Here is a 20,142-nt window from a genome sequence, read left to right as displayed (position 1 = left end):
TCCATAATTGAGAGACAGGCAGAGCTCTCATCCACTGGCTGGCTCACTACCCAGATGTCTGCAAGCCAGGACTGGGCCAGGCTGTAGTTGGATGGTGGGCATTCCAGCCATGTTTCCTGGGTAGGGTGCGGGGACTCAGCTATTTCAGCTGTCACCATAGAGTCCAAGGGTCTGCATTAGTAGGAAGGTAAACTCAGGAACCAGAGCAGGGGATGCAACTCAGCCATGCCAATATGCGATGCGGGCATCCTAACTGCTCTGCAGTTGCCCCCAAAATGGGCACATTCATGTAGAGTTATCAAGGAGCATCCCACCAGGTTATGGAAAAATAGGATACTTCCAGGTGTTCCTTTCTGGCATATGGTACACTCTTCATTCTCACCCTAAACAGTGTGGTTCCATTTTACTCTTTTCATCTTTATATACACTTGGTCTTATTATTGTGGGCATGTGTGTATGTCTTGTTTCTTTTGACTAGAATTGTTTTTAAAAATTCATTCATAGTATTGCATATATATTTGTACTTTGTTCATTTTGATTCCTATGTAATAATCCTTTGCATGGCAATCTATTCCTTTACCCTTTAGTATGAGACATTTGGATTATTTGTTTTTTTAAACATTTATTTATTTATTTATTTATTTATTTATTTATTTATTTATTTTTACATATAGAGAGAGGAGGAGAGACAGAGAGGAAGATTTTCTCTCCGATGATTCACTCCCCAAGTGACCGCAACAGCCAGTGCTGCGCCGATCTGAAGCCAGGAGCCAGGAGCTCTTCCAGATCTCCCACGTGGGTGCAGAGTCCCAAGGCTTTGGGCCATCCTCAGCTGCTTTCCCAGGCCACAGACAGGGAGCTGGATGGGGAGTAGAGCTGCCGGGATTAAAACCAGTGCCCATATGGAATCCTGGTGCATTCAAGGCAAGGACTTTAGCCTCTAGGCCACTGCAGTGGGCACTGGGTTATTTGTAAATTTTGGCTGATAGTAGCACTGTTGTTGTTAACATTCTTACACATGTTTTATACACAGAATTTCAAGTCCGGGTTCTGGGGAAAGACAGCTCCTTAAAGAGTTTTCAGGGGAGCCAGTATGCTTAATTCTGCAAGGAAAAGATGAAGAATTCTTTGCTTTCTCCATCCCCTTCCTTAATAAGGCCTGTGGGGAAAATCCTTTCAAGTTAATTCTGTGATTACCTTAGCACGGGTTCTTGTGTCCCTACAGTGGCAGTAAGAATGAAAGAACACTTTGCACACACGTGATTTCAGGGCCTCCTCCGTCTCACTGGACCAGCAACTCCAGGTCGGGGTCTGCAAGTCTACAGCGTTAGGAAGCACTCAGGCAGTCTCGGCGCCATGAGGTGCTGGCTTCACCCCGAAAGAAGACCTAACACTTAGCTCCTTAGTTGTGAAGAGATTTGGAGAAAGTGTGCACATGATTAAAATCTTGGAAAATTTGTCTTTTCTGGGAAAGTTTCGGGAGTTATAATGTCTACAACGAATCTGAGACCTGATTGAATAATCTGTTGTGAAAGAATGAGCTCTCCAAATGGAAGAGCACATATTTGTTAAGTCTAGAGAGATTTAGGTTAATCTAAGGAGAGCCTTTTCTTATAATCTGCAGGACATGCTGAGTATCTAGTAGGCACCATGGGGGTTGGAAATAAAGGCTGTCATCATTGCCTTGAGAGAGCTGCAGACAGGAGACAGAGCAAGCGCATCCTGGGTTCTCACACCAAAGCTGGATGCAATATCTCATCAATTCTAGACTGTGAGCTTATGTCGAGATGAGCAGGTGTGCCTTTGGGGGCTGGGAAACCGAGAAGCAGGAAGTCACCAGGAGCTTGGTCAGCGCCTGCGCGGCCTGAGCGGCCTGCCCAAGTCAGACTTTGCCCAGGTGGATGGAGTGGCGGCATTCTAAAGCAGTGGCTGCCAGCGGGTTTTTTTTTAAACTGGGATTCTGTACTAAAACATTTTATATTGCCACCCAGGACACACACATGTAATAAGTAAATATTTTTGTAAAACATTTCACTTGTTAAATGGGATGTGTCTGATTTTGTGTTTTTTAAGATTCATTTTTAATAGATAGGCATTAACCATGAATACCATGTTGAGAGGGGGACTAGAAGCAGGGTGGAGGGAGGAAGTTCTAAGATGTTTCTCTCCCCATTTTTTTTCTTGATAAATTTGTTCCTTTGTATTTATTTGAAAGTCAGAGAAACAGAGATCAGAGACAAGTTGTCTAAAACACTGGTTCACTCATGGAATGTCCATGCCAGCTGGGGGTGGGTAGGCCAGAGCTGGGAGCTGGAGAGTCAACCTTGATCTTGCACAGGGAGGTCCGGGGCTTAGGGACTGGAGACATCACGGCTGCCTCCCGGGGTGTGCATTAGCAGGAAGCCGCAGTTGGAAGTGGAGCCAAGTCTCAAACTCAAACATGTCATATAAGTGCAGGTGTCCCAAATGGAGTCTTAACCACTCTCCCAGATGCCTGCTCTGGGGAGGATTGGTGTGGAAGCCTTGAGAGATGATATCATGAATAGCTAATACATCCTTTGGGATGTATTAGCAAAATGTCAAACTTGACCAATTTGTCTAACCAACCTAGTAAGTTTGTTACGGAGTGCAGCCAGTGATTCCTCCTGCACCTCTCCTTGTATGCTCTTCCCCCCACCTCCTAATTCTGCCGGGATGTTGGATGCAGATGAGTTCAATTAGTCTTTTTAGCTACAAGCCCAGTTCCTGTTCCTGCCCATCTCAATGAGCGCCAATTAACTCCTTAACTCACAACACTTAGGCATTTGCTCCTGCCCACCTGTGACTCATCTATCTACTGAGAGGGGACAGCATTGCATTGTTGTGTAACCACGCCCCTCACAAGCCCCTTTAAAAGGCCTATGAAGCGGGGGTTCACTCTCTCTCTTTCTGGTCAGGTGTTTCCGTTTCTCTGGCACCTCGACTCTTGGCTGACCCAGGACAGGTAATCCCCTGAGCATGGTCCCTGTGTACTGCTTAGATGGAGCAATGGATATATTAACATTGTTTCTGGTTTGTGTACTATCAGGAGTTCCAGGAGAGGTGAGGCCTAGCACTAGTGGGATGTGGGCAGAGAAGCCAAGGAAACGTGAATGTCTGCAGTTTGTCAGTGTGTCCAGGTTATTCGTTGCATGTCTCTTGGGATAACTTACATTGTTGGGGAAGCTGGGACATAGGTCTTCAGCTTAACGGATGGACTTCAGGATAATGACCATTTGTTCACCTTTGGATTAAGTTTGGTTGAATTATGATTGGTTGGATTGCCGTATGAATGTGATTTGCTATTTCTAGTATGCTCTGTTATCAACAAGCTTGGTTAATAAAGACTCCTTAATAAAACCTTAGACATGTCTGGTGTGATCTCGCTCGCACCCTGTAACAGGTTGACCAAGAATGTTTTTCAGGATATTTTTGACATTTGGTTTCAATTTAATACCTCTTAGTGTAGGATGAGGATGGGGAAGGGTGCGGGCTGTGAGAGAGAGACACAGAGAGAGAGAGAGAGAGAGAGAGAATCTGCTTCTGGATTCCCCATAGCAGTGACATTCAAAGTTGAACATGGCCTCAGGTTGTGAGTGATCTTGGGCTTTTAGTATAGAAATACTGAATGGAAGAGCTGTGTAGCGGAATATCTAGGGGGTATGTCTGTGGGCAAGTTCAGGAAGAAAAATGATGGTGTCCTCAAATCCAGGCTTATAGAAAAAGTGTGGTAGGGCCCTTTGTGCATCCCAGAGTCAGTTGCCAGTATAACTGACTGGGCCAGGCCCAGGACTTGGGGAGGACTTAGGGAAGCCTCTCGGCCTCCACCTGTCACATCCTTGTGAGAACTGAGACAACAGGACTCCTACCTTCTCTCCTCCTTTCTCAGGCAATCACCACCTAGGCAACCACACTGTTTCCTCAGGTTTGCCTCAAACACCAAGGCCTCTTATTTGTGCGAGCATCCGTTCTTCTCCCGTTTGTTGCTTTCCCAAATCCCAGTTGTACAGGTTGAATGGCGTTGAGGGCTGTGCATTAAATGTCTGGGTATCTATGTTCTCTTGACCTCACCTGATACAAGAAAAAAGTTAACTCCTGGCCTGCACCCAGGAGAAACTACCTAACTGAGAGACAATTTAGACCTCAAGGAATGTGACACTGATCTTGTCCTCCAACGAGCGAGAAGGGGGAATCTTTCTTTGCCGTGTCCCATGGCAATGGTACACCCTGAGTAAAGATCCATGTGGAACTAATTTCAGGGAAGCCCTGCAGTCAGATTTTTCTCTGCTTCTGCACGGAGTGCCTTAGTAGCACCGAAAAGAAACATGCTTTTATGTGGTCTTTCCGTTGCTTAAGTACTTTCAGCCCTGTCCTCTGAGATTTCATATCCTTTTGATCTTCCAAATCCAGTTTTAATTGGTCAGTTTTAGTTAGGGAAGTTTTTAACAGCCAATACTTTTCCCGCTTAAAGCAATGTAGGTAGGAAGCATTGAGTCTAAATGAACTTCAGTCATGGTTTTCCTCTTGATGCATTTGGTGGAGATGGAAATAAGCTGGGATCTGTTTTTTGGCATTTGCTACCTAGTTGGTTGTAAGGTTGTTAAGTAAAATTGGTCTGTCCTATTCTACTAACCAAATGTTTGTGTTAGGGCAATAGATTTCTTGTAACCCTTTGCTGAGGGCAACTCCTAAGGTTTTCATTGTGAGTAAAATAGTGGCTATAGTAGGGGTGTGGATAACATAAACCCCACCCATTACTTTGGCACAGTGGTTAACACTTAGTTTGGGACATCCATATCCCACATTGAAGTGCTTGGCTGGGTTTGAGTTCCTGCTGCTTTGCCAGTCAGTCTGACTCCGGAATGCTGTGCTCCCTGGGAGGAGCACGTGAAGCCAAGTGTTTAGGTTCCTACCAGCCGTGAGAGAAACCCAGATGGAGTCACGGGCTCCTGGCTGCCACCTGATCCAACCTTGGCTGTTGCAGGCATTTGGGGATCGAATCAGCATGGAAGATCTCTGCCTATGTTTCTTTCTCTCTTGCTTTTTTTTTTTTTTTTAAAGAGATTGCCCTGTGTTTCCTGGGTGCAAAAATCCCTGAAAACCACTGGCCTGTGGGGACAATATTGGACAGTGTTGATATCGAATACTGTCATAGGCAACAGTTTTCTAGAATAATCCTTACCAAAGTTTGAAACATTGTATAGAGGGCTTTAAAGGAGTCCTGGAGAACACCTAGTCCAGAATCTTGGGAAACTGAGATACAGGGAGGGTGTGTCTGACTTAGGATCATGCAGGATGAAGTTTCGGTTCAGTGTTCTAGACGTCAAATTCATGCAGCCAGGGGACAGACTGCTGAGTTTTGCTCAACTCAGATCATTCTTACTGATTCAAGTGATGGCCACGGAGAAGGAAGTTCGGAGACAGAGGAAGGGCCCAGGCCGGAGATTCAGATACAGATTCTGGGCACCTGTGCTTTGTTCTTCCCTGACGCGGAGCTTTCTCTACCCATCATCTGGGCTGGACTCGGATGGGTGACTAGGCTGTCTGGTGGGCCGACCTGTGCTGTGTGAGGGCGTGAAGTCTTTGATTTAGTTTCCCAGTTTATCAGGCCAAAGATTGAGAATGCACTCCTGGGGCCCTGGAAGATGGCCTCTTTTTAGTTTCTAAATCTAACATCTCCTCTGTTTACTGCTTTGTAGTGGTCCCTCTAAGTCTCTATTATGAAATGCCGAATTCTTAATCTTCAGAGACCTGGAGGCCTGACTTTGTGGTTCCAGGGTCTCCTGAAGGTTCCTGTATTGAAGGTGTGGCTCCTAGGTGGCTGTGTGAGGAGATGGCATGGGCCTTTAAGAGGTGGTGCTCGAGAGATTATTGGGAGCCAAATCTTGGAAGGGATTAAAGGAGTTCCCACAGGACCCCTTGGTGGTTCTACGAGAATGCTGTTCTCCAAGCCAGCGTCTGGCCCCTGCCTGCCTTTTAGGGCTGTCTGCGTGGAGGCGCCGTCACCTGCTCTAGAAGTGTGCTTCTATCATTATCATGGCTGTGACATAATATGATTGACAGGGCTGAACCTCCCCCATAGTGTAAGCCAGACAGATTTCTTCAGAAGTAACCTGCCTCAGGGATATCCCTGCGGTGATGAAAAAGTGGCCAGTTCAGGCAGGGAAAGGTGTTTACCCCTAGGACGGGATCACGTGGGTAGGAGGGGTGCCCACAGCTGAAGGGCCCAGAAGGTTGGCCTAGCTCAGCGGGAGGCTGAGGGCCAGGCTGGAGGGCAGGTTGGCCTGCCAGTGTCTGAGCCTTTCAGCGCCCCCCCTCACCCCCTGCCGTGCTTTTTCTGTTCATCATTCTCTGCTCTGAAACCTTGAGGGGCTCAAAGGTGCCTTTTCAGGCTTCTCAGTCTTGTCCTCCAGGCTCACATGTTTTTATCTAAAGAACACCTCTTTTCTCTCTCAAAGCAAAGCCTAGCTGTTCTGCACATGCAAGTTTTACCATTAATTCCTGGCTTACAGTATGTTTCTGTGGCCTCTGGGAGGGTTGGCCATGACGGAAGCTTTTAGTTTAAGCTTGTTGTTCGATGTTTCGTAGTTTGTTCAAAAAGTTTTATTTCTGATGATATGTTGTCATTGAGTTGATAGCTGGGGTAACTCTTTAAAACTAGGATGCAGGTCGAAATTAGGGCCTGATGAGTGGCTGATGAGAAAGAGTAGCTGTGAAAGCAGATGAGGGCTTGTGTGTGTATAAACCCTTGGGTGACCTTGAGCTGGTGGCCAGTGTGTTTCTGAACGCAGTGGACTGAGTGAGCTGCAGTCCAGGTCAGAGGCCAGCATTCTGAGGTGCCAGCTGTCAAGTTTAGTTGGAAATTAGCTAATGTATAAACTGGCCTTGATCTTTTTAAGTTGCTTCATCTTCCCAAAGTTTGTTAGTAGACACGTCTTTAGTTCAGAGTTGGGTAGCGAGACTCTATTGAACTGTTAATGTTTTCTTTTGGGAAACCAGCCTTCTTGGGCGTCCCTGTGGTAAAGGGGAAGGTATTTTTTACAGTTGCTTGTCTGGGGGCACGTTTGGATTCAACCTGGGAAGCTGTGCTGGTTGACATGGCATTGACCTGTGGGATTCAGCTCTGCCTCTCCCCTTTGCTTCACAGACCAACGAGTGGAACAAGAATGATGAGCGCTTGCTGCAGGCCGTGGAGCATGGAGATGTCGAGAAGGTGGCCTCGCTGCTGGGCAAGAAGGGGGCCAGTGCCACCAAGCACGACAGTGAGGGCAAGACCGCGTAAGTGGGCAATGCTGGTTCCTGCCGATGCTTGCTGATGGTGTTCAGAATTTTCTGGATTCGGTCTTTCAAAGGGAATTCTCACAAGTGCTTTCTGGGGACTTTGTGAAATCAGTGTTGCTTTTCTACCCTGGAGATTTCCATCTAGTTCCTTTCTCTTCAGGTTCTATGTTACATATTTATGTGTGCTTTGCACAGCTGTTATTTGCTTTCAAACATAACTGAAGATTTCACCAGACAACCAAGGTTGCAACTGATTGGGAGGTGGGAAATTAATTCTGTCCTAGATAAGTGACAGAATAAAAAATGGGGAAAAATTGGTTCCATCACCCTCAAACTTACTGCTTATATTGATTTTATAACCATTTCCTTAACATGGGTCACTAATTACGTGTCTAGAATATATATTGTGTTAAGGTTTGCCGTACCTGCTTGGTACTCCTGTTGGCTATAATCAGTTGTGTATTTCACCAAGTGTTTGTGCCATCGTGTTTTTATGTATTTGTATCCTCTGTCCACCCTTACCAAGCTTTACAATACCTGCTAATGTTATAGACAGACCAGATAGACTTCTAGGAATTCTCTCCCATGTGAGTCGTACAGTCCTTGAAACTCAGTTTCTTCACTATAAAGATGGATGATGATATTTGTCCCCCTGGAGTGTAAGGAGTCATTCCAATATCCCTCCCTGGACCCGGCGCCATTCCTTCTTCCTCACAGCTCACGAAATTCCCGCCGGCCTAGCTATCCACCAATCAGATGTAACCTGGCATTCCACCCGAATCCCACCCCAATCTTCCAGCCCCCCTCCCCAACCCCGCCCACTCATCAATCATCCCCAGGCACTAATCCCCTGGGGCCTGCCCCCAAACCCTCCCAATCCCCGCCCCCTACACCTGGCAGACAAAAGCCCCCCCCCAAGGTGCGGCTAGCTCTCTTATCCCTCCTTCTCTGGTCTTCTCTTATCCCTCCCTCTCTGGTCTCTCCTCTATCCCTCTCTTCCTCTCTCTCTTCTTCCTTCTTTCCTGATCTTCACCACCTCTACCCTGTTCCTGCCCCATTGGAATAAACCTCCTAAGATACCTTGTTGCGTCTGGTGTGTTTCAGCTCACGGTAAAGAACCAGGTTGTGGGAATTAGCCACGCGTAATAATATCGTAATATTGTATGAACTAGAACTCTACCATCTTTTTAAATAACTAACAAAGAGTGTAAAAGGAGATACCAACGTTGAGTATCCTCAGGGCAGGCTCTGAGATGAGAATTTCCATGCATGTAGCTTCTGAATCCAGAGATCTTGAGAAGAATGGGGAAGGATGAAGATTGGGTATTCTTGTAATATGCACAACTGAGGTGGGGGAGAGGGCAAAAGTGGGGAAAGAAAAAAGGAGCACTTGCATGTGGTGGCTCACTTCCCAAATGCCTGCAATGATACCTAGCTTAAAAAACTGAAAAACTAGGCTGAGTATCTCACAGAGGTTGTGGGGCCCGAGTACTCGAGCCATCATTGCTGTCTCCCAGAGTGTGCATTAGCAGGAAGCTGTATCAGAAGTAGAGCAGGGTGAGGACCAGGCAGTGTCCCTGCTTTGGCTGCAGCCTCACCATCTGTGCAAATCTGTCCTTTTGTATTGTGACTTGTTCTAATTTGTGCGTTTTGGCCAGCGCGTCTACCTGTCTGCCTTACACCCCAGGAGTTCTTTTGAAACAGTGCAAACTTTCTGATTGTTGCTGGCCCTGCTGTGTGTGCAGGGTCTGCTGGCAAGTGAATTTAAGACCTTCTGAAGTGCAGCTCTGGATGTGTCACTGATCAGGGCTAAGATGGGTGTTCCCTCTGCAAGAGCTCTTGACTGATGCGTGCCATGGGACTTGTGAGGTTGGCCAGTTCACGGCCATGTCTTAGAGGTTTTGTGTCCCTCTCTAAGTGCTAAGGCCAGATGGAGTCTTGAAAATGAAATCCATGATAATACTTGGCCTCTTTCTCTACCTGTTTATTCAGATTTACCCTTTGGTTTCTGAGGTCCTTATCAGAATCAGACCAGAGGCCTGTCTTCTAAAGAGCTTTAATGACAATCCATGTGAAACTCTGGAAATCTGTAATTCCCTGTTGGGGTCTGGAGGCCTTATTTGAGCTCTCAACATCCCTGTAGGGCCTGCCCTTATCTAGATGTTCTTTGAGTGTCCTCTTCTGCCAGTGGGGCTGCCTGTTCCTGCCCTCAGGTAAGACCTGGTTTGTCTGCCCACAGGCTGTCCCAGTCATCCTTTCCTCCAGGGTTTGTGTGGTCCTTTCTGGACTTTGCTTCTCTTTCACCTATTGGAATGTTGATTTAGAGCATGTTGTATTCTGTTGTATTGAAAGAACAGGAACCAGCTCAGGAATGTGCCCGTCTAAGTCAAATCTTTGTTTGCCCAAAGACTTGTAACACGATAGGTAGTAGGCTCCTTACAGACAGGTTCCCATGTAACACAGAAGGCTCCTTATAGACAAGGTTAATGGATTTCTGTGTTAAGTCAGTTTCTCCCATTATTCTGAATGCATCCAAAGTAGCATTCATTCAGTATTCCTAGAAGGGGCTTTTCAGTGCAATTCTTATGTAGAAAATGTTTTTTTTTTTTTCTGGTGTCTTATGGTTCAATTACCTAGAAGGTGAATTGACTGAGAATTCCAAAGGAAAAGGGCTCTGCTGGTGAGCATCAGACCTGACACTGTTCTCTCAGCTTCCAGTGCAGTTTATGCTCAGTCTTGACCACCTGGAGAACCAGAGGGTCCAGCAAGTCCCAGCATGTGGTGAAGCAAAGCCCCCACTTGGCCCACATTCTGCAGACCCTCACCCAAGGTCAACAACAGGTTGGGGGGTTACAATTTCTTAAACTTCTCAGCTTCTTTCTGGGATAATTTCCTTTCAAGGAAAGATAAGCCATCTCAGAAATGTCTTCCCCCTCCCTTCATGATCAAAAAGGGATTTTTTCATTTAAGGGTAAAAGAAGGGTGGGAGGAGAGTGGCTAGTTACAGCCAGAGGCTGTTTCTGGAGTCGGGCTTGGGTTGCCTCTGCCCCAGCTGGTCTCTTTTGGGGTGGGGGAGATGTGAGGAAGTGGGAGAATGTCAGTGCTCCAAGACCTCTCGCTGTAGAATCTAATTGTTTCAACATGGCTTCCCCTCTGTTTCCATGTGCCTTTAATTCAAATGATGTGTGTTTGTCTTAGGAACAACCAGACTAAATAAAATCACTGCTGGGATTGTAGTCTTTGAACAAGTACCACTGGGCAAGTGTATAAACTTCAAAAATACACACACACACAACATATATATAGCATTTCACATAACCCACATTTTGGGAATCTGCTCTTTTTGGCTTTGAGAGCAAGAATTTGTGATTGTATTTTTAGGTGACTGTAGAGCTTCACTGTGAATTGGGGAAGGCAGTCCTTGAACTCTCTAAATCCGTGCAGGACTGGGTGTTTATGGTTGGTGCCCCACTGTACTTTCCCTCTTCCTGTTTGCTCGTAAGAGGGATGTGCTATTTAACACCAGCAGTTCAACCAATATGTCACCTGGTCAGCTTTCTTCAGCTTTTTGCACATACAGCTGCCAAATTAATTTACCTGACACCTCTCAACTGTATGTGTAATTTCAGCTCCTTGCTTCCTTGCAGAAAGGCTGCATGTTTCCTATGACCTGTTGATGTTTGTCAGGGTGGAAAACTGAACTGTGATGGCTGTAGCCTCTCTGGGATCACAGGTTTCTTAAAGCAGCATGACGTCTATGAATATCTGTCAGGTTTGCCCACATGATGGTGTTTTATAAATCTACTGCCTGGAAGGTACTGCCTAGATCTGAAATGCTCTACTCTGCTGTATGAAAATATGCAAAAAGGAGGAAATGTGATTCTTGTCTATAAGGTGCATAGCATCCAGTTGGAAAAACAAAATCAGTGAAAATATTAGGGAATAATTAATTGCTGAGCTTCAAAATCTTGCCTGTAAGTGGCTCAGTCCAGGAGAACTGGTGAGATACCTGAGATGTAGTAGGATCCAGCCTTGAAGCCTTGAATAGATCAGTAGGATTTGGGGCTGGTAGGGGAGGAGAGAGAAGACATCAACATGAACCCCAGCCACCCATGGCCATTATTTCCCTCTCTTCTTCAAGAACTTTCAAGGAAAGACGTTTGGCTTAGTGGTTAAGATGCTCACATCCGAGTCCAGCTTCTAGGTCCTGCAAGCCCTGGGAAGGCTCAAGTTCCTGGTACCCGTGGGAGATTTGGATTGAGTTCTTTACTTGGGCCCTTGTGGGAAATTGGAGAGTGAGCCAGCAGATACAGACTGTGTCACTCCTGCACCCCTCTTTTTTGGGGGGTTCTCTTTTCCACTCTTCAAAATGTACAAATTCCACTATAGCATGTTAAGTGCAGTGTCTCACTGGACACTCAGTTGTTTTGTAGAGCAGGAGAGATTCCCTCTTTCCCGTTAGTGTTATGAGAACTTTTTGGCTAGATCTAAAAACCCAATCAGTACAAGATTAATTAAAAGCATGGAAGTGTATTGAATTTACAAGCACATGGGGATCTCCATAAGAGTGAAGTCTGAAGTGAAGACCCGAGCATGGTGCTTTTATTCTTCAACAAAGAACAGACAATTTGTGAAGAAATGGAAGGTCAACTGGATTACCAACACTAAAGGAGTAAATTATAGTGATGTTACTAAGAGATGTAATGAGGGGAGATATATGAGGGGAGGTTTTTGTTTTTTAAAGTTAATGGAAAATGCATATTGTAAAAGAAAAAATACTATGCCTGAATTTCAAAATTTTTGGTGCTAAAATAAGCCCATCTTTTAATTAAACTTTCCATGAACTGGATTTAGTTGCTTTATAGAACTTGGCAGAAGATAAACTTATATCATGAAGTTTGTTTATTCAGATTCAGTGCATCCCCCAGTTACTAAACTGTTGATTCTGAGCTTGGTATGTGAAATACATCCCTTCCAGAAGTCTTATGACATGTAGGAAAAGACAGGCCTAGTGGGCATTTCTGGAATTACAGCTCCCTAAATTTAAATTTTAGTTTGAAATAATCAGCATACCAGTTTGACATATTTTAATCTCATGTTCTTAACTCCTTTGGTTCTCATCTCCCTGCAGAGGCACCTGAAGAGCTGAGAAAAATGTCAGGTACCACCCCCAGAGATTCTGGTTTCATTGGTGTGGAGTACAGTCTAGATATGAACTTATAAAACACCCTAGGTGATCTCAATGGGCAGTCCAACCAGAGAGCCAACCAACTGGACATTCCACAGTGAGAACCTACGTTTCCTAACGTCCTTGACATGGTTTGAACAAAATTTGGCTTGTGAGCTAATACAGATGTTTAAATGTAGTACTAAGAGGGCTGAAACTAATCCAGTTACGGTGTTAAGAGACAGGCCTGCTGAAAGATACTCGAGTCATTGAGGGCATGGCCTCAGAAGGTTGTTCCCCAGAGATTTGTTACAAAATTTTAGTTTGGATCAGCCATTCTGTCTGCTTGATTCCTTTTTGTTTGTCTGGGTCCCCGAGTAGATGGTAGAGGCCCAGTACTCACACAGTCACCTTCTGCATCCTAGGATGCACATTAGTAGAGTTGAATTGCAAGTGCAGGCATAAGGACTTGGTTTAACCAAGCACTCCCAGATGGGGGCACATGTCCCAAGCCAGAGCTTAACTGTTAGGCCAGATGCCCACTCTTGTACTTTTAACTGCCATTAAGATTTTGTTTTTACGTTCTAGATGTGTGTGACATCATGTGATAATGATCTTTCTGGTTTTGGCTTGTTTCACTAATGATCTGTGCTTATATCAGTTGTTGCAACTGATAAGATCTTATCTTTTTATGACTAAGTTGCATTTCATTGTGAGTATTTGCCCTATTTTCCTTGATCATTCATCTGTAGGTAGACACTTAGATTGTTAACATTTCTTGGCTGCAGCATTTCTTGTTGCAGTAATTATGGACATACCCTTGTCCCTGACAGTTCAGTTTCTCCTCCCTTGGTTGTACACTCAGTAGTTGGATGATACAGGATCTAGTAGTTCTTTTTTGTTTCTTTGTTTTGTTTTTCTGAGGAACAGTCATATTGTTGTCCACAATCAGGGTAGATTTACATTCCTACTAATTGTATACATTCATCTCCATTTCTCCATTTGTTATCATTTGTCTTTTTGATAGCAGTCATTTTAGCTGTAGTGGTGACATCTCATTGTGGCTTTGATTTGTATTGCCTGATGACTGGTGGCATAGAAATTGTTTAATGTGATTGTTGACCATTTTTGTGTCTTCCTAGAAAAACTATCTATTTGTATCTACTGACCATTTTGTAATTGGGTTTTCTTGTTGCTCAGTTCTGTATTTAATCCTTATCAGATAAAAATCTGAAAATACTTTCTCTATTGTTTAGGTTTTCTGTTCCCCGTGTTTGTTTTCTTTGCTATGAGAAGCTCTTTAAGATGCTACTTGTCTATTTTTGTTTTTATTTCCTGTGTTTTGGGGACTCTAATAATAATAATTTAAAAATCCTGTGTGTTCCAGTACCCTGAAGCATTTCTTCTGGGTCTTATAGTTGCTTCAAAGTTTCAAGTCAGACATTTGGACTTCCCTCCATTTCTAGTTGTTTTTTTTGTGTGTGTGATGAGAAATAGGAGCTCATTTCATTCTGCTTGTAGATATCCTTTTTTCGCAGCACCCTTTATTGCAAAGACTGTCCTTTGTCCAGTGAGTATTCTTAGCATGCTGGTCGAAGGTTAGCCGAATGGGCATGGCATGGGTTTATTCTGGGACTGCTATTACACTTCATTGGTCTGTGGATTTGTTTTTATATTGCCACCATGCTGTTTTAATTACTGCAGTTTTGTAATGTATTTTAAAGTCAGGGAGTATAATGCTTCCTGCCTTATTCTCCTTGCTTAAGATTGCGTTGCCATTTGGAGTCTTTTGTAATTCCACGTTTCAGTAATCTTTTTTTTTCTAATTCTGTAAACAATGTCATAAATATTTTGGCAGTGATTACATTGGATCTGTAAATTGCTTGAGATAGTATCATTTTAATGGTATTGAGTCTTCTAATCCATGAACACAGAATATCTCCTTTTTTGTGTGAGTCAGTGATATAATAGTTTTCATTTTAGAGATGTTTCAACTCTTTAAATTTATTGCTAGTTTAATATTCTTGTAGCTATTGGAAATGAACTTCCTTTCTTTATTCCTTTTTCAGAAAAATTTGCATGTGCTCTAAAACAATGTTAGTGATTTTTACACATTGAGTATATTCTGCTACTGTGGATTATTAGTTATATTTTGAAGTCTTTGGGGGATTTCTAAGTATAAGATTATGTTATTTGCACACAGACCAGTTGACTTCTTCCTTTTTGGTTTGGGTGGTCTTTTTCTTTCTGTTGTCCACTTGCTCAGGTTAGCACTTCAGGTTAGACATCCTTGTCTTATCTGTATCTTAAACAAAAAGCCCTCAGCCTTCAGCTTTTCCCACTTGGTATAATAGCTGTTACTCAAGGTGGGCTCCAACTTAGTGCAGTGAAAGAGGCTTTATTCACAGTGTCTCAGGCACACCCAGAACAATTACAGCATGCCATTTCTTTTCTAGCACACATGTCCCTCCCCCAGTTCATCACTGACTGAGTACTGTGGTGTGTACAATCTGCCCAGGGAGTTGCCTAAATTGCAGAGTTAACCTTCTGCCTTCATTCTCTCTGCTTGAATTCCCTGCTAAGAACTGACTACTCCCTTACATTCCATTTGCTTGGTGAGCTTGGCTGTGTCTGCAAGTCAGCTAGCAGTACTTTTCAATATGGCATTGAAAATGAACCAACACTTTTTTTCAGGTGATGGATTGTTATATGTGGGCTTTAGTTCACTGAGATGGTGCATCTTCCATACCTAGTTTGTAAAGAATTTTCATCTGGAAGGGTTGTTAAATTTTATGAAATACCTTTTCTCCATCTATTCAGATGATCATGGAGGTCCTTTATTCTGCCAGTGGGTAATATAATATTGAATGGTTTACCTCAGTTGAACCATCCTTGCATTCCTGGGATTGTGCTGAATTATCCTTTAATGTGGTGCAACTTTAGGTTTTAAGTGGAAAACGACATTCTGTATTGAAAGTGGACTTACCTTGTAATACAATTGTGTTTTAAAATGAAAGCCTGTAACCACAGAAAGGGTGAACCTGGAGGAGAATGTATTTGCCATTTAGGAACTATGTTGATGAAAACATTGGAATCACAGAATGTTTCATTTTAAAGCCTTTTTCACAGTTGGGTCGTGTTTACTGACAGTGAGGAGTTTAGCTGCTCAGAGGAATGAAGTCCAGAAGCAACACTCTGACTTTGCCCTGCCCTTGGGTCCTCTGTCCATTGCCCTCTGCTGGCTGGCCCTGGCCTGCATGCAAAGGTGGGGAGAGCCTGGGAAATGCGTGTCTTGGTGATAGGTAGCAGAGCAAGGGAGGGTGGAGCTGAGTCATGGCACACACAGGCCCTGGCCTGAGGGCTTGTGCAGAGCAGAAGGTTCTCATGCTGAGCTCCCCCCCAGGGCAGGGCTTGAGGCCAATCAGATCAGAAGCCTGCGCCTGCTCCTTCTCACCTCTGTTCCAGCTTTCCACAGCGCCACCTGCGGCACATGGGCTGCTGGGTCTTGGGCATCTTTCTCAAGATCCAGTTTGCAAAGTGAGTGAGCTTTCTCGTACCACTAGTATGAGTCAGTTCATTCATCTAGGACTTGATGAGTCTTAGTTACCTAAGTACTTCACCAGTTGCTGTCACTATTACTGGGGCAGGAGCCCAGGCGTTCCTGGGAATCGTTTTTTTGGTTTGTTGTGTCCAGTTGCCCCAGTACTGGGTTGATGATATTCACCTGTGTTATCCATTCAGCAACTAGTTCATTTTTTCACTCCTTTGTGTGTATGTGATTTATTCATTTGAAAAGGAGAAAGTGGATGCCAGGACCCAAAGACGTGGGCCATCTTTTGCTTTCCTAGGCATATTAGTGGGAAGATGCACTGGAAGTTTAAACCTGCACCTGTATGGAGATGCTGATGTTACAGGTGGTAGGTTAACCCACTGCACCACAACACCCTCTTTCGCTCCTTTCAAAGACCTTGTCATTTTCTCTCAGATCTTTCTCATCTGATGTTTTATGTTTCCATGGGTAGTGTATGAAGAAAAAAATGTGACACAAGTAAGTTGGGGCATTAATATCAAATCATCTGCCTGAGATTCTAAATGCTACATTTGCGGGCATGTCCATGAGCACAGCACATAAAAATCATTTGCCCTGATGGAGATTTCTTAATGGTTAGGTACTATTTCCAAACCATGTTTATGAAACCAAACAGTCCCTCAAAAACAACAACAACACACGACAAGCCTGCTCATGCCCCTGCTGAGTTTTGTGGAATTTCTTGGCACTCTAGGGTGTCGTCCTTTCCTGTTCTTGTCTCCTCCCTCCCACATGCCTCCGATTCTGTTCATAAGCACGCCACGGGCTCTTTAAGAATAGTCATTACTGTGCATGCCAGGGATCATTCCTTCTACCTATTTATCAGAGAAAGGCAAAACACTAACCATTTCTTAAAGCTTCAGCTACGTCAGTTCCTGCTTGGAAGCCATGATGAGACGGGCTGTTGTAAATGCTTTGGAAATGGTAGTGGTTCTCTCTGGGCCAGTAGGATTAAGGCTTTTGTAATGAGAAGCTGTTACAGTTCTGCCTTCATTCCCTTCAGATAAATATTTCAAAGTGGAATCTAGTCCATTTAGCCCCTTAGTTCTGAGTGTCCCACTGAAGTATATGGACGAAACCTCCATGAAGCCCAGAGACCTGGAGGGTAGATGTGGCAGTTCTGAAGTACCATAGAACACTTGGCAGGCTGGGGTGCAATCCTAGATCTTCGGAGCAGAAATAGCTTTAATGAGCCTATAGACCAGATGAGTCAACTCAGGCCAGTGCATCTGGGTGATTTTCTTGTCCTGCAGTGTGAGGATCGTGGAGTTGATACCCAAATCAAGGACTAGTGACTTGCAATTCACACTTTTTCCTACCTTGTTGGCAATACCAAAAGCTGAACTTGCAACAGAATCGCCCTGTCTTGCCAGACTCCGCCCTTCTTGTCTGAAAGTGTGCCTTTTTAACGCGTTCTTAGGTCAGGCTGATGCTCAGGATCCTGGTACTGTGCTTGGTGAACCACACTGTGCTGAGAAGCAAAGCCGAAGTTAGCATACACACATGAAGTTTCTCTTATTATTGGCTTGAAAGACAAGTTTCTATTAATAATAATAATAATAATAATAAAAGATGGTTATGCTAGTTGATGGTTATGACTTGACTTCAGGAAACTCAAGTTAGAAACTTAATTCAAATGTAATGACATGTGTTATCTGAAAATTATCACATCACTGTGCTAGAGAAGTTGCAGAAAGAGTCTCTGCTTTGGTAGAGTGGACAGTCTGCTGGGACTGGTATGCTTCCTGTCCAGTTCCCTGCTGATAGTGCATCCTGGAAGGCAGCATAAAATGGCCACATGCGGACCTGGCACTGTAGCCTAGCAGCTAAAGTCCTCATCTTGAATGTGCCGGGATTTCATATGGGTGCTGAGTCTAATCCCAGCAGCCCCACTTCCCATCCAGCTCCCTGCTTGTGGCCTGGGAAAGCAGTTGAGAACAGCCTAAACCCTAGGGACCCTGCACCTGCATGGGAGACCTGGAAGAGGCTCCAGGCTCCTGGTTTCTGTTCGTCTCAGCTCCGGCTTTTGCGGCCACTTAGGGAGTGAATCATCGGACGAAAGATCTTCCTCTCTCTCTCCTCCTCTCTGCATATCTGACTTTCTAATAAAAATAAATCTTCTAAAAAAATGGCCCACTTGCTTGGGCCTTTGTCATCCATTTGGGAGACCCAAATGGAGTTCAAGGCTCCTGGCTTAAGCCTGGACCAGCCTCAACCACTGCTATTTGGGGAGCGAACCAGATCTTTTTTCAAAAAAGAGGAATAGCTGTTTAAACCTTGAATAAGCATGGATGTGGAATGTGTTTGTGAGTAGACTCCAGAGGGAGTGAGGGCTTTTCTGAAGGAAGGCCCTAGTGGGGAGGGAGCTTGTGTGCCTGCAGCCCAGGAGCAGGGAGAGTGCTGGAGGCACAAGCCAGACCTGGGACTCTCAACCAGACCCTTCAGCTTGGGACATGGGTACCATAACCAGCATCTTAACCACTAGGTCAAATGTCCACCCCCAATTTTTTTAAGATTTATTTATTTTTATTTGAAAGTCAAATATACAGAGAGGAGGAGAAACAGAGAAAGATCTTCTGTCTGTTGATAAATTCCCCAAGCGGCCGCAACAACCAGAGCTAAGCCAATCTGAAGCCACGAGCCAGGAGCTTCTTCTGAGTCTCCCACACGTGTGCTGGGTCCCAAGGCTTTGGGCTGTCCTCAACTGCTTTCCCAGGCCACAAGCAGGGAGCTGGATGGGAAGTGGGGCTGCTGGGATTAGAACCAGCAACCATATGGGATCCCGGTGTGTTCAAGGCGAGGACTAGGCTACCTCACTGGGCCCGCATCCGCAATTTTTTTTAAAAAATTAATATTACATTTTTATCTACACAAAGACCGTGTGTGTGTGTGTGTGTGTGTGTGTGTGTGGTTTTAGGTCGTCAGATTGTGAGGCTTCTGGTGCAGGTGTGAAATGTGACCTTACAAGTGATTGAGGCAAAGTTACTGTGTATTAGGAGTTGGCTGTTTCTGATTCTGTTGGACAACAGTGACTCCTTTTTTAAAGAAAAAAGGCTTTTAAAAATTACAGAAGGCAGTTAAGAGGTTGTTAGGACAATACAGCGAGTTCGAGTCCAGATCCTTTTATGTGTTTCCTACCTCCTCTGTGTATCACGTTTGCCTTCTCTGAAATGAATCTGATGGGTCAGTTACCTGTCTAGGACGTGGTCGTGTTCTGGGACTCAGAGGCATGGCTAATGGTGGTAAGGGTTAGGTATGCGTGATCATTTCACTGTGCAAGTGTTGATGGCTTGTGTAATTTGAGGTATGAAAGTTGATGGTGGAAGCCGTTAGAAGGAATTCAGTTCCAAGCATGATAGCGGCTGCCTTGGTTTCAGGACTACTCTACCAGGTTTGCGGTCAAGAATGAGGTTAGTTTGGGTAAAGTTTTCTCTGAAGGAACATGCCTAAAAGGTTAAGATCTCTGAAAGAATGGTCCATGTGTTTCAGCTGGGACTCAGCAATCAAAGGTAGCAACTTGCCTCATCTATAACTGATAGACTTTATGAGTTCAAGTTCTCTTCAGCTTGAGCATCTTGAGACATACCCTGGGCTGGTGCCAAGGTACTGATTTCAGGAACGTTTGCAAAATGTGTTGAGTGGTTGTATAGGAAATGAAAGCTTTGTCCCAAGTCATTGGGTTTAGTGCTAAGATTTCGCTCCCATCTCTTTCAGAGTATGCACAAACCCTCGGGTTCCCCAGTGAGAAGTCGGTGTTTGATTCTTTGCCAAACACTTGCAGTTTTCATTTTAAATTTCATTTTTGAAAAAGCAGCACAATGGTTAAGTGTGTAATACTTAACAGATTGCAGAGTAGCTTAATAAATGGTGCCGTTTTTCCATATAATGGTGAGCAGCCAGTCCTGGGAACGTGAGGTCTGGGATTAGAATTCTAGGCTCCACTGCTTGGTGGTTCAGAGATTTGTGACAATTTAGACAACCTTTCTGTGCCTCAGCTTTCTTCTCTGTAAAATGAGGACCATTGACATCTCATCACCTTCCCAAGCCCATCAGCTTGTTGTGTAACAATAAGGAGTTCAAACACAAG

At 44.4% G+C, this 20,142-nt stretch overlaps 1 protein-coding gene across 5 annotated transcripts in view; it reads left to right on the top strand.

Annotated features, from left to right (window-relative positions):
• RAI14 (retinoic acid induced 14) overlaps positions 1-20,142 on the top strand; it is a 155,134-nt gene that overhangs the window by 93,399 nt on the left and 41,593 nt on the right. For all 5 annotated transcript variants that reach the window (XM_058680046.1, XM_058680045.1, XM_058680043.1 and 2 more), the window contains exon 3: positions 7,166-7,296. In XM_058680046.1, coding sequence (XP_058536029.1) covers positions 7,166-7,296 — 131 coding nt within the window. The remainder of the gene's footprint in view (positions 1-7,165; positions 7,297-20,142) is intronic.

Source organism: Ochotona princeps, chromosome 23 (assembly GCF_030435755.1).
Source record: "Ochotona princeps isolate mOchPri1 chromosome 23, mOchPri1.hap1, whole genome shotgun sequence".
Classification (NCBI taxonomy): Eukaryota; Metazoa; Chordata; class Mammalia; order Lagomorpha; family Ochotonidae; genus Ochotona; species Ochotona princeps.
Note: the sequence above shows the minus strand (reverse complement) of the source record. Positions and strands in the feature narration are given on the sequence as shown.